Source organism: Haliotis rubra, unplaced genomic scaffold (genome assembly GCF_003918875.1).
Source record: "Haliotis rubra isolate DU_JTF1 unplaced genomic scaffold, ASM391887v1 Scf13, whole genome shotgun sequence".
NCBI lineage: Eukaryota > Metazoa > Mollusca > Gastropoda > Lepetellida > Haliotidae > Haliotis > Haliotis rubra.
In genome coordinates, this window is record NW_025765225.1 from 3,796,910 (window position 1) to 3,808,940 (window position 12,031).

The 12,031-nt window shown below is 39.1% G+C and overlaps 1 protein-coding gene across 1 annotated transcript in view; it reads right to left on the reverse strand.

Moving 5' to 3' along the window:
* Positions 1-12,031, reverse strand: part of LOC124267187 (kinesin-like protein KIF16B) — a 75,510-nt gene that overhangs the window by 35,896 nt on the left and 27,583 nt on the right. Inside the window, 7 exon segments of the mRNA XM_046702102.1 lie at positions 6,182-6,257; positions 6,260-6,318; positions 8,028-8,094; positions 8,711-8,833; positions 9,500-9,559; positions 10,609-10,662; positions 11,158-11,330. Coding sequence (XP_046558058.1) covers positions 6,182-6,257; positions 6,260-6,318; positions 8,028-8,094; positions 8,711-8,833; positions 9,500-9,559; positions 10,609-10,662; positions 11,158-11,330 — 612 coding nt within the window.

Genomic DNA, 12,031 nt, shown 5'->3' on the forward strand with positions numbered 1-12,031 from the left:
GCGGACTGGGAGTCTCGCCACTTCAGCGACTCGGCGATTGGATGCTCAATCCAATCATCTTTGCTCAATGCAACCAGATACTGGGTCCCTTCTCAATGGACCTTTTTGCATCGAGACTGACTTTCCAAATGAAGCCGTTCTGCAGCTGGAGGCCAGACCCCTTGCACAATCAACAGATGCGTTTCTAGTATAGTATCAGTTTATTGCATGAAGGCCAGAGCCCATATACAGAATAAATATGTATGATATGTACAACATATACAACATCTCGACACACACACGTTACATTGAATCTCTTCTCAATATAAGCGATGATATATAAATAGAGCTACCTTATATTGTAATAGGGATGCTTTACATGAAAGTATTGAATACAGTTTTGTAGCATTAATATTTGATTGTAGCCATTGCGGAAAATACAGTTGCCTTAAATCATTATATGCAGGACAAAGAAATAGAAAGTGTAATTCATTCTCTACAGTATTACAAAATGGACAGAACCTTTGTGATTTTATAATAGATGAATATCTTCCTTGATTGATATATAAATCATTTAGGCCAAGTCTCAAGAGCATGAAAACACTCTGAAGCTTTTACTCATTAAGTTGTATAGATACGACTCAGGTTCAAGTAAAGATTTAAACTCACGATAGCAATCATATCTTGAACTTTCATATAAAGATGAATGCCAGTCTTGTTTAAAGATATCAATAGCCCTGGTATGCGAAAGAGTTTGATAAATGCATTAACGTAAGCCCAGGGTTTGGGATAGCCAAACAAATCCAAAGCCGTATCTAAACAAACAAAGAATAATATCTGGGTTGCCCAAGTATTTTTACCAATATTATCAAGATGGACAATCATATTGTAGGTTTTTGGGCAGGCGATGTTCTGGCATATTTATTACTTTACACCAGTACTTTAAACAGCGAGAGTAAGAAATTATGTACAAAGGAAATCTCCCACATTCACCGTACACCATATTATTAGGGGTAGACATCCCAACATTTAAAACCTTTTACATGCAAGAAGGTGAACCTTTTCAATGGCATAAAATTCCTTATTGCCCCAAATTTCAGACCCATAAAGAAGAATAGGCTGTACTTGGGAATCAAACAATTTGAAAAAATATATTGGGACCAACAACCCCCAACTTTGGTATAACAGAGAGCAATTGAAGTAGGGCCCTTTTCCCTCTAATTGCCAAATTAATAATGGATTTGTTCAGATTTAGTGTATGTGTAAACAGTATCCCTAGATATTTATATTCGTTAACAACAGTCATATCGCTCACATTTAAAGTACCACTTTTCTGTAGCTGCCGTTAGGCCACCCTTACGAAAAACAACAATTTTGGTCTTTTCAAGATTAACATCAAATTAAGCCAGTTATCTGAATAAGATGAAAGTGTATCAATTTGTCTCCTGAAGGCCAATAACAGTACTTGACATAAGGATCACATCACGGGCAAAAGTAAAATAAAAGTTCAACAAGATCAGGAAATAATTGGATGCCATGTCTGCCAGATTGTATAACGTCAAAATATAGTTAGTTGATAAAGAATGAGAAAAAGTATGGGGCTTAGAACACAGCCTTATTGTCGTACACCAGTAGGACAATCAAAATAGTCACTGAAAGCATCATCACATCGAACACAAGACTTTACATTTGAATACATTGACCTGATAATATCAAACATTTTCCCTTTAAGACCCCTATTTCTAAGACATTTCCACATTTTATCTCTGTCAACAGAATCAAAAGCCTTTCTAAAATCAACAAAGGCTACATACAATTTTCTTTTACTAAAAAGCTAAACATCGGCTCAATTACTGAGTATACAGTAAAAATATGATCAAAGGTTGAGTATTCCTTTCTAAATCCAGCTTGTGAATCTGGGATCAAGTCCCTCATATTTGACCACTGTGTTAGCCTATTGTTGATAATAGATACAAATGTTTACCAACAACACTTGTCAGAGATATGCCCGATAATTGTTGGGGTTATTTATGTTTCCATTCTTAAATAATGGAACAATTATTGATTTAGCCCATTCAGACGGAAAACATCTAGAATCAAATATCCGATTAAAGCTTTTAACTAGAAGCGGCATTATCTCAGGCAAGGCAGTTTTGATCATCTCTGAAATAACACCATCCACCAGCAGACTTTCCAACTTTAAAGTGAGGAGGATACAGCATCAACTATTTCTAATTCTGTAATAGGAGACTCAAGTAGAAACTTATCAACATCACTAAACTCGTCACATCCATTATCTGTATCTATTGTGTCATCATGTACATCATAGATAATATCGTCCTTAGACAACAAGTCCCTGAAGTGGCAAAACCATTCTGTTTGTGATATACTTTGATGCGGGTGGGGAGCCTCTTTGTAGGGTGCGAATATTTTGCCAAAACAGCCTAGGACTGTGGAGGGTACTATTTAGTCGACATAGCCTTGAGTTTTGCACTCAGCTTAAAAGCTCTACAGGAACTCTTATACTTATTTCTAATTTTACAATAGCTCCTGCGATTCTGCTCAGTGCGACAACGCTAAATAGCCCTAAGAGCCTTCCTTGATTCCGATCTAGCTACATTACACTCCTTGTTAAATTTAAGTTTACGATTTAGATCACCTTGTCTAAACTGTCTCCTCATACAAGATGCTGAATCTAATATACACTTTATGAAATTGTCTATGCCCTCTTCAAGAGAAGTCTCCAATTTACTAAATATTGACTCATTATTGGCATCCAAACTTGCTTTGAGAGAACTTATAAATTCATTCTGCTTAGAAGCATCCCATACAAATTTACTAAAACTAGGAGTCTTAGCACAATCAACTGTCCGGTTAGACCCGGTGTATAGAAGGAAACCTGAGCGACAACTCCAGAGGAAGATGGTCAGAATCAGGTCTATAAGCCAACATTTAACTTTTCTGAACTCAAACAAATCAGCAGATGCAAGAAAATAATCAGCGACACTTGAGCCATTTTGCTCCAACAAATGTAAACTCTCCACCTCTGTCTCCTTCTACTCTACCGTTCATTATGAACAAAGCTGACACACATAACACAGATTCAGTAGTACGCCCAAATCTGTTAGCGATACTTTCATGTGACACACGGCTGGTCAACAGGAGCATTATCTACATCTGTATAGATATCATCATTACCAAATTCATCCCGATCTTAGCAAATAGGATTATTTTCATTACTAGATACGAGCATTAAAAAAAGCCACATAGCAGTACATCGCGAAGTAGACATATCAGACCAGTTGTCTAATAAAACGACTCCAGTCTTTCAATGAGACATCTTGTATCAGTACTGCCGGTCGTAAAATGTAGAATTCACAGGGGAACATATATACAAACAAGAAATAAGTCATTTGGTAGATTAAATACAAATCTATGGAATTTCAAACACACAAAATTGTTGATTTCAGTCTTCAGTTCAAGCACATTTGTTTGCAATGTCCTGTCTCACACATACTTACACCGCCACCTGAGTGTCTGCCAGATGTGGACAGCTTAGCTGCTGGGAAGCTTAGAAAACAATTGGTATCCTGTTAACCAGTTTAGATTCATGAAATCTGTTATGAAGGCGTTTCCAGCAAACATACAGCGTGAAATGAATAAGAGATAATCAATAAAATCGTTTCTAGTGAATTGGAACCAGGGATTCCTTATGCCTTTCCCCATTCTCACTGATAGGCAGGTGTCTGTGGAAGATCCGAAAGGACAAAGCGGAGCTGGTCTTAATAACTCCAGTGTGGCAAGGTCAGTCCTGGTATCCACTCCTCTTGGAGATGGCGGTCACAAAGCCAATCCTCCTCCCACAGATGAGGGATCTGTTAAACTCCCCATAAAACCTGCCTCATCCACTGATAGAAAAACAACACTCTGGTGTTAGCGGCATGGAAGGTTTCAGGCGTAGCATCAAGACCAGAGGAATTTCAGAGGCTGACTACACAGCTGCTCTCCTGCCAATGGCTTACCTGGCACACAAGAAACACAATGCTTCCTGGAATAGGTGGACTGGCTGGTGCAATCAACGGGGTTTTGATCCCTTTTCAGCCTCTGTGGAGTCTATCTTAGACTTTCTCACTCACTTGTACCACGAGAATAGTCAGTACAGGACCATAAATACAGCTAGATCAGCTTTGTCTGCTTTTCACCCCACTATCGAGGGCTATAATGTGGGTCAGCACCCACTGGTCAGGAAATTAATGTCAGGGATTTTTAATCAGAATCCTCCTCAGCCCAGATACTCAGTGGCCTGGGATGTAGATTTGGTGCTGCAATATTTGAAAAAATTGAAAGATAATATATATTTGTCGGATAAAAACTTGTCTGGGAAGTTGACAATGCTTCTGATGCTAACCTCTGCTAGCAGGTCTTCAGAGTTATCTTCCCTGGATATCAGACACATGGTAGACAGGGGCACTGAAGTAGAATTTACCCTGATTAAACCAACCAAGGTGACTAAGACAGGAACAAAACCTCATCCCTTGAGTTTCAGTGCCTATGAGAAGGACCCCACACTCTGTGTAGTTCGATGCCTTAGAGTGTACTTAGAACGCACAGAACCTTGGAGAGATGAATGTAGGTCTGGCCTTCTCTTGAGCTATGTGAAACCCGCATAAACCGGTTTCATCCCCAAGTATTGCAAGATGGGTGACAAATCTTATGGCGAGGCGGAATGGTATTGACACTTCACACTACAAAGCTCATTCTGTCAGAGGAGCTAGTGCTTCAAAGGCATTTGCCAAAGGTGCTTCTGTCACAGACATTTTGAAGTTGGGAAACTGGACCAAGGCCTCTACTTTCAGAACCTTCTATCTGAGAAATACTATCAGCAGTGGCAACTGCTTGTCAAAGATACTTGACACTACGGGCTTTGAACTACCAATATCACATCTACTATGTTTATGACATGAAATTGAAATTTCACAAGCACACGTAGTGTGTAAAGTGAAATTATAATTTCATTAGTAAACATAGTAGATGTGATATTCCCTATTCTATCTCCCACCCTGAATTGCCTAGATTGTTTGGCATTTCTCAGAGTTATTGCATTGCTAAGATTTAACTTCATTCCAGGAAATGTTTTGAATTTATGTCAATCTTAATGGATTTTAATATTTTACAGTTTTGGATTGATCTGAGTGATTCAACCAAGTCATAGCTGATGATGCTATGCTCTTTACTTGCAGTTGAGTGCTGTGGGTCTGGACTACAGCGAGCTGGCCAGGAAGAGGAGGGCTCCACTGGATGACTTGTGGCCACTGACCCCATCTAGGGTTTTTTCCGTTTGAAGTTCAAATTCAATAGATCTGTATGATCTGATTAAATGTTTTCCTTTACTCTGTGTTCTTTTCTAATTTCGTCCCTTATGAAGAAGGGTTTATGGGTAATTTGCCTCGTGAGATCTCGCACAGCGAGACTTCGCTAGCTTTAAATATGGCCTATTCCGGATATCATGATGAAGATACCAATATCACATCTACTATGTTTACTAATGAAATTATAATTTCACTTTACACACTACGTGTGCTTGTGAAATTTCCAATTATTAGTGTCTATTACTGATATGTAATAGTGAGTGCTTATAGAAAATATTCATTCATTGATTTAAACATTACTTGACATAACCATTCCTATTACTGTCTTTCAGTATGGGGATGGAAATAAGTTATATTATCGTTTTTAATCTCAATTATTAGTTTCATTGATTTCTTATGGTTAGGCCAGACCAATTTTATTTCTTGTTTTACGGATCTGCCTGTAGTATTTTTTCAAGAAATACGAAAAAAAATACAATCCTAATGTTTTTATTGGCCAAAAATGTAAACTTACAAGAACATTTTTTTTAAATTGTTTTTTGCTCCATATACACTTCATAAATTGCCAAAAGTAAAACACTTTCAGTATTTAGAAGGAATATTACTTTGACTGGTGATTTTATTTTTGTTGTTTTTTCCTCCTGCCTTTAGGTTTTCTGAGGACAAAAATCCGTAAAACAAGAAATAAAATTGGTCTGGCCTTAGAATTTTTGTGTATTTTCCAGATATTATGTGTAAAAATGTCACACATCAGATGTTTCTATATCATAAAAACTGCTGCTGTTAATGATCATGGTTATCAGCTGTACGTCATTCAAAGACTAAAGTAGTACCTTGAGTAAGTTTGACTGGTTCGTTGGCAGGGTAGCCATTGACCATGCACAAGGAATCTCCAAGAGGGTGGAGAAATACATCCTTGTCATAGTAGCGAATCTCACAGTGTTCCCTCTCCACTTCGGACCAGAGAGAGCTGGGGAAAGAAAAGATACAAATCAATATACAACACACAGAGCCAAAAACAGATTCATCAGGATGTCAAAAAACAAAACAAAGAAAGATAAGACTCCTATTGTCTGTTGTAGTGAGTGAGTGAGCATTTGGTTTTATACCGCTTTTAGCAAAATTTCATCAACTTCCCAGTGGGGGGGTGGGACACCAGAAATGGGCTTCACACATTGTACCCATGTGGGGATTCGAACCAAAGTCTTCGGCATGACAAGTCAACGCTCTAACCACTGAGCTACCCCCACCGCCCCTATTGTCTGTTATAAAAATGTCAAACAGGCAAGCAGAATTTACTTGTTTCACACTGATGCAAGCAATCACACCTTTTGGCTGGAGAGATCTGATGAGATACACTCTGAACCTATCTATTCACTTCACCTTCAGCATTCTTTGGGCCAACATTTCCATTTACATAGTGGCAATCTAGTTTCATCTCTAGATAGAGCCATGACAAGGACATGGACTTCTACAATCCTACCAGACTTTATCAGTGGGATTAGTGTAACCAGGGAGACTTCAATGTAGCTTTCATCTTATCTAAATATCTGAGTACATATTTTGTTTGACACATTTTATCTACAGTAGATTTGCTGCTTAAGTTGTGATGCAAGAGTTATCGGAAAGTAGACACTGGTTACATGGTACTACAGCTGAATCAGTTCGTACACTACTGTTTACGTAGACTTCAACTCTTTTACGCCGTTCTGGTATTGAAACAAATGCATCATATGTTCTAATGATATTTTACACATGCTAAACATGCACCACAATACCGCATATATACAATGCTACAATTCAGTGACAAAGAAGACAGTAAAAAATATTCCAACTACAGTAAATCATGAAATGAATGTGAGAATGAAATAGATACAAAAAAACACATCCCTTTGCTGAAAGGGTGAAAACTTTATCATGTGGACATGTCAGAGTTCACATTCATGTTAACTGCACTTGCTGGCAACAATGACCTATATGACATAATGCCATATTGGATTTTGGGCTGGGGAGAAGTTTCACATATATTATGGAGGGACATTCAGGATCAGCGTTGTGAACAGCGTTCCGTGATGTCAAGTTATGATGACAAACCATCAACTATGTCACACATACCAAGATCCAACATTTACTTGACCTTTCTTATTTTCTTGTGTATATTGCCAATTTATTAAAGTTTTATCAAAATTTATTAAACACAGCATTTTCGAGGGGTAATAACTCCCCACAAACTAGCTTCATTGACATTGAATCACATATATTCTCTACTAATCAGCTTCCCACAAAACACTTGACTTGTCAATGGTTTTAATGAGCACCCCTTTTCACCCTTTCCTAACTGCCCTGGGCACTTATCACTGAATATCATTGTTTCAGGGGAGACAACTCAGATGGAGCCTTTTCCCTGGTAGAACAAGGTTTATAAAGACCTTTTGAGTGACTGATCACTTTGAAGCACTTGTAAAGGCAGAACTTTTACTTATAAGGACACTTCTATTCATCCAAAAGGTTATTCTTAATGCACAATAGCACACAAATAGGTTCAGCAGTTTAAACTCAAACAGAAGACAAAAAGCCAAATAATGAGCGACCTTCTGTCTTGACTCTGTCACGGAAGCTCCCAACTAGCATAACAAGGCCTGAGCTTCACTGTATGTAGCAGTAGAAGTATGTACACACCGATATCAGGATTGGGACCATTGACAGCACCCCCAGCTTCATCAGCGCCGATAGTAGTCACCCCTTCCTGGAATACAATACATCATTCATAAAAGTCATAAAAGGCCTCTTCCTAGAGAAAGGGAGCTATATTTTACACATCTTTGAATGGTATTTCTGTAACATCAAAACATCTGTGATGTAAGGTAAAATGGTAAGTAGGACAAAAGGTGAAACCAAACCACTTTTAGTGAAACATTTGTGTATGGTGCAGACCAGAATACTCAAATTTGGGATACAAACCACTGATTAACATATTCTTCTGGCAAGAACCACCTCTGGGGTTTATTTTACATCTCTGATATGATCCCTGTGCACTGTATGCCTTGGGTATCCATGTTAAACTGTAGCATGGTCAGTATACAGTAGCACGATAAAGCAGGCATTAGACTTGTGTGCACTATATATGCAAGTGCAATAAGCTTGAATGAGAGATTATCCTGCTGACAAAGGGAGGCAATTTTTAACAACCACTTGTGGTAACTTTCATGCCTACAATATTTCACCAATCTTACATCGAAGAAGATATGTACCAATACATGCAATAATTCCTATCAAAAAGAAGAGAACCAAAACAGATTAATGTGACCAAGCAAACAGAACACCAGAGGGAGGCTTGAGTCAAATGTACGTAACATGTCTACCTTGAGGTGGTACAGCATGATGCCAGTGCTGAGTATGTCGTCCTCAATCCCTATAAGATGTGGAAGTGTCGAGTCCAGGACCACTCCAAGACCTTCCTTCCTCAGTGCCAGCGTCTTCTGCTCCTGTTCAACACAAGATCAGGGTCCCCATTCACACTGTGTTTGTAGTGGTATGACCTATCTTACATTTGTCCTTGTTATTCACATTCTTACAAATGATCTTAGAGCAAACAACGCTTTGTGGATTGGGCCTCAGTACAGTAGTGATAGGCTATTTCAATGGCTCTCACAGATTTAATACAGACACAACATATCTTCATCTCTCACAATGGACCAGTTTCTAGCCTACTCGAAGTGTTCCCTGTCTCACCACAGAAATCTAGTTGTAGATTCCAGACAATATCTAGAATAATATTGAACTAGCTGAAGAATATTCTTTTATGATTCAGACAGCAGTACACAAATTATATATCACAACTGTTGAAGTCTGAACCACACCAAACAAGCAATTAATGGAAAACAAGCTGTTAATGGTCTGATGCTGAGCATTAATATGTTAATGGCCTGTAATATTCAATTTCTTGTTTAGGCAGACAATGAACGCTTGGAACTTGGACCTTTCTGACTGGGAATCCTGATTCAAGTAAGTGATCTCAGCACTGAGATGATCATAGGTCCTATACCTAAACAGCGCCTTAAGAAAATCGTAGCACTAAGATCAACTTGTGGAATGGGGACTGGAATCCCCATGAAGAGGATCTAGTTGATCAAGTCAGTGGTGGTAGTTACCTGTAGAATGGTGGCCGCCTCCTTCCACTTCCCGGCCCACTCCTGTGTGAGGATCTTGATCTGGAAACACAAAGACACCATGTCTGTACGTTCACCTTTATGTCATTCATGAACTTCCTGTCCTGAGGTGAAAAATTTCAGCCTAATCTTTCACTCACACATCAGTAAGTTAAGTTTCATGCCACTTTTATCAATGTTCTAGCATATCAAAGGAGAACAAAAATGGGCTCCACATGACCAAACTGGACCCTGGTCTTTGGTATTGTCGGTTAACACTTTAACCAATGGGCTACCCACCCAGCCTCCAGTCACTTCTGAGACCGCCTCCGTGGTGTAGTGGTTAGAGCGTACTCCCGGAGAGCGGAAGGTTGCGGGTTCGATCCCCGACCGCGTCATACCAAAAGACGTTAAAATATGGTACTTGTTGGTCCCTGCTTGGCGTTCGGCATTAATGGGTACAACAAGGATTGGTCGGCTCGGAGTCAGTATAATGTGTCTGAGTGGGGTATTCATGCTTCACTGCGGCATGGTATCTCAGTGGGCTAGCACTATAAAACCAGCTTCAGTCTGGGCTAGTACAAGCAGCCACACATACACATACACACGCATGCACGTCGTCATATGAGCGAAGTATTCTCAAGCACAACGTTAAACCCAATTTCACCTCACCTCACCTCCAGTCACTTCTGTGAAATACCTGTGAGATAATTAAAAATTTGTATGCTGCTACTTGGTAATATTGAGGCAACAACCCATTTAGAGACAAAACTGAACTTGTAGGAACACATCCATGTCTATAGCTAGGTCAGTCAGACAGGTCATTAGTGTTTAAGCTTGTCATCTGAAGCAATCTGTCATGTCCCTTATCTTGGCAGTTGACAGGATGCATGTGGACAAATCAATGTGATTATTGCCAAAACAGGAATTTATTGCTGTGATAAAGCAGAGGCTAGGTTTTCAAACAAATTATGGGCTTCACACATTGTTCCAATGTGGGTAATCGAACCCCGTGTCCTGTGACAAGCAAATGATTTAACCAATAGGCTACCGCTTCATCTGCATTATGGTATAGGCAGTACAAAAGGCCAGAACATATGACTAATACTTACTCTAGCCTCCTTCTCGTGAAGTTTTTCTTGCACTTTGGGAGATGGTGTCCCATTCTGAAAACAGAACAAAATATTTGTCAACAACCTCACTGGTAAAAAAATGGAACAGCTCGAGTCTACAAAGGACAGTTGGTGTGTGTCGGTCACCATCATATCCATTAATAGATCCAAACATTTTCATGTCACCATTCCAGCCAAGTCAAACATTTCCCATCATATTATAAAGCTATAATCATGGCCTTATTTGTACTGAAACCTTACTTTCCATACAACTACTTTCAGGAACTGCTATATTTTTACCTTGTTTACCTATAATTTGGTATACAGTTAACGTGGAACTACCAAATCTGGAGAATCAAGATAACACTAGTGCAATACATGTTTCAAAGGATACTGGTTCACTTCGAAAGCGTTTAAAAAAACAGCGGAAACATGGAAGTGATTTATCGCTCACCTTGTTGTCTCCCCTCAATCCATACCTTGAAATATCAGTATCAAGATATATTGACACATTTGGTGGCCAATACACATAATGTTCTGCTGACTCACCACATCCCCTCCAATAAGTCCTTGTAAACGTGCAATTTCTTCCCGCAGTTCTCTAATCAGTTTCACATTTGGATCCTCATTAATTGTTGGACGATTGATGATGTCCTTGGCCCGATTTGCATAACGAAGAGTACTCAGTGTTTCCCCGTAATTGACATCAGCAGGTGATATAGCTGCAACAGATATCAGAAAGTATCCCTTCCTGCAGACAGGGTATGGTCTAAGTATCACTTCCTGCAGACAGGGTATGGTCTAAGTATAACTTCCTGCAGACTGTGTGTGGTCTAAGTATCACTTCCTGCAGACAGGGTATGGTCTAAGTATCACTTCCTGCAGCCTGGGTACTAGGGCTTCCACGGGTACTCGAGTACTCGAGGACGAGTCGGGTTTAGCTGGACTCGAGTCCATTTTCTAGGACTCGAGGACTCGAAAAGGGGAGATAACTCGAATTATTGGGTTACGTTGACAGATCAGACTGTCTGCCAAGTGCTGAACATGAGCGGCCGTTAACGTCTAATATTAAGATAAGATATAACTTTATTATCCCGGAGGAAATACTTATACATCCAAACTGTCTCAAAATGAATATGTACACAATTCACAAAAATATACACAATAATTACATGCACAAAACGAAAGCTATTTACACAATAAAACTGACATGATATAATTCAATTAACCACATAGGTAAAGAGGCTGAATAATTCTTGTTGTTATCACATGGTGATAATTCAAAATATTTGTTGCATTCACGAATACTTGATGGTATGAAAGACTGTCGAGCTCTGTTTGTTTCGAGGGAAGGTAATCGACAGCAGCGTCCAGAAAGAAGTACTTCAAAATGGTGAGATAAAATATGTTAACTATCAAATCT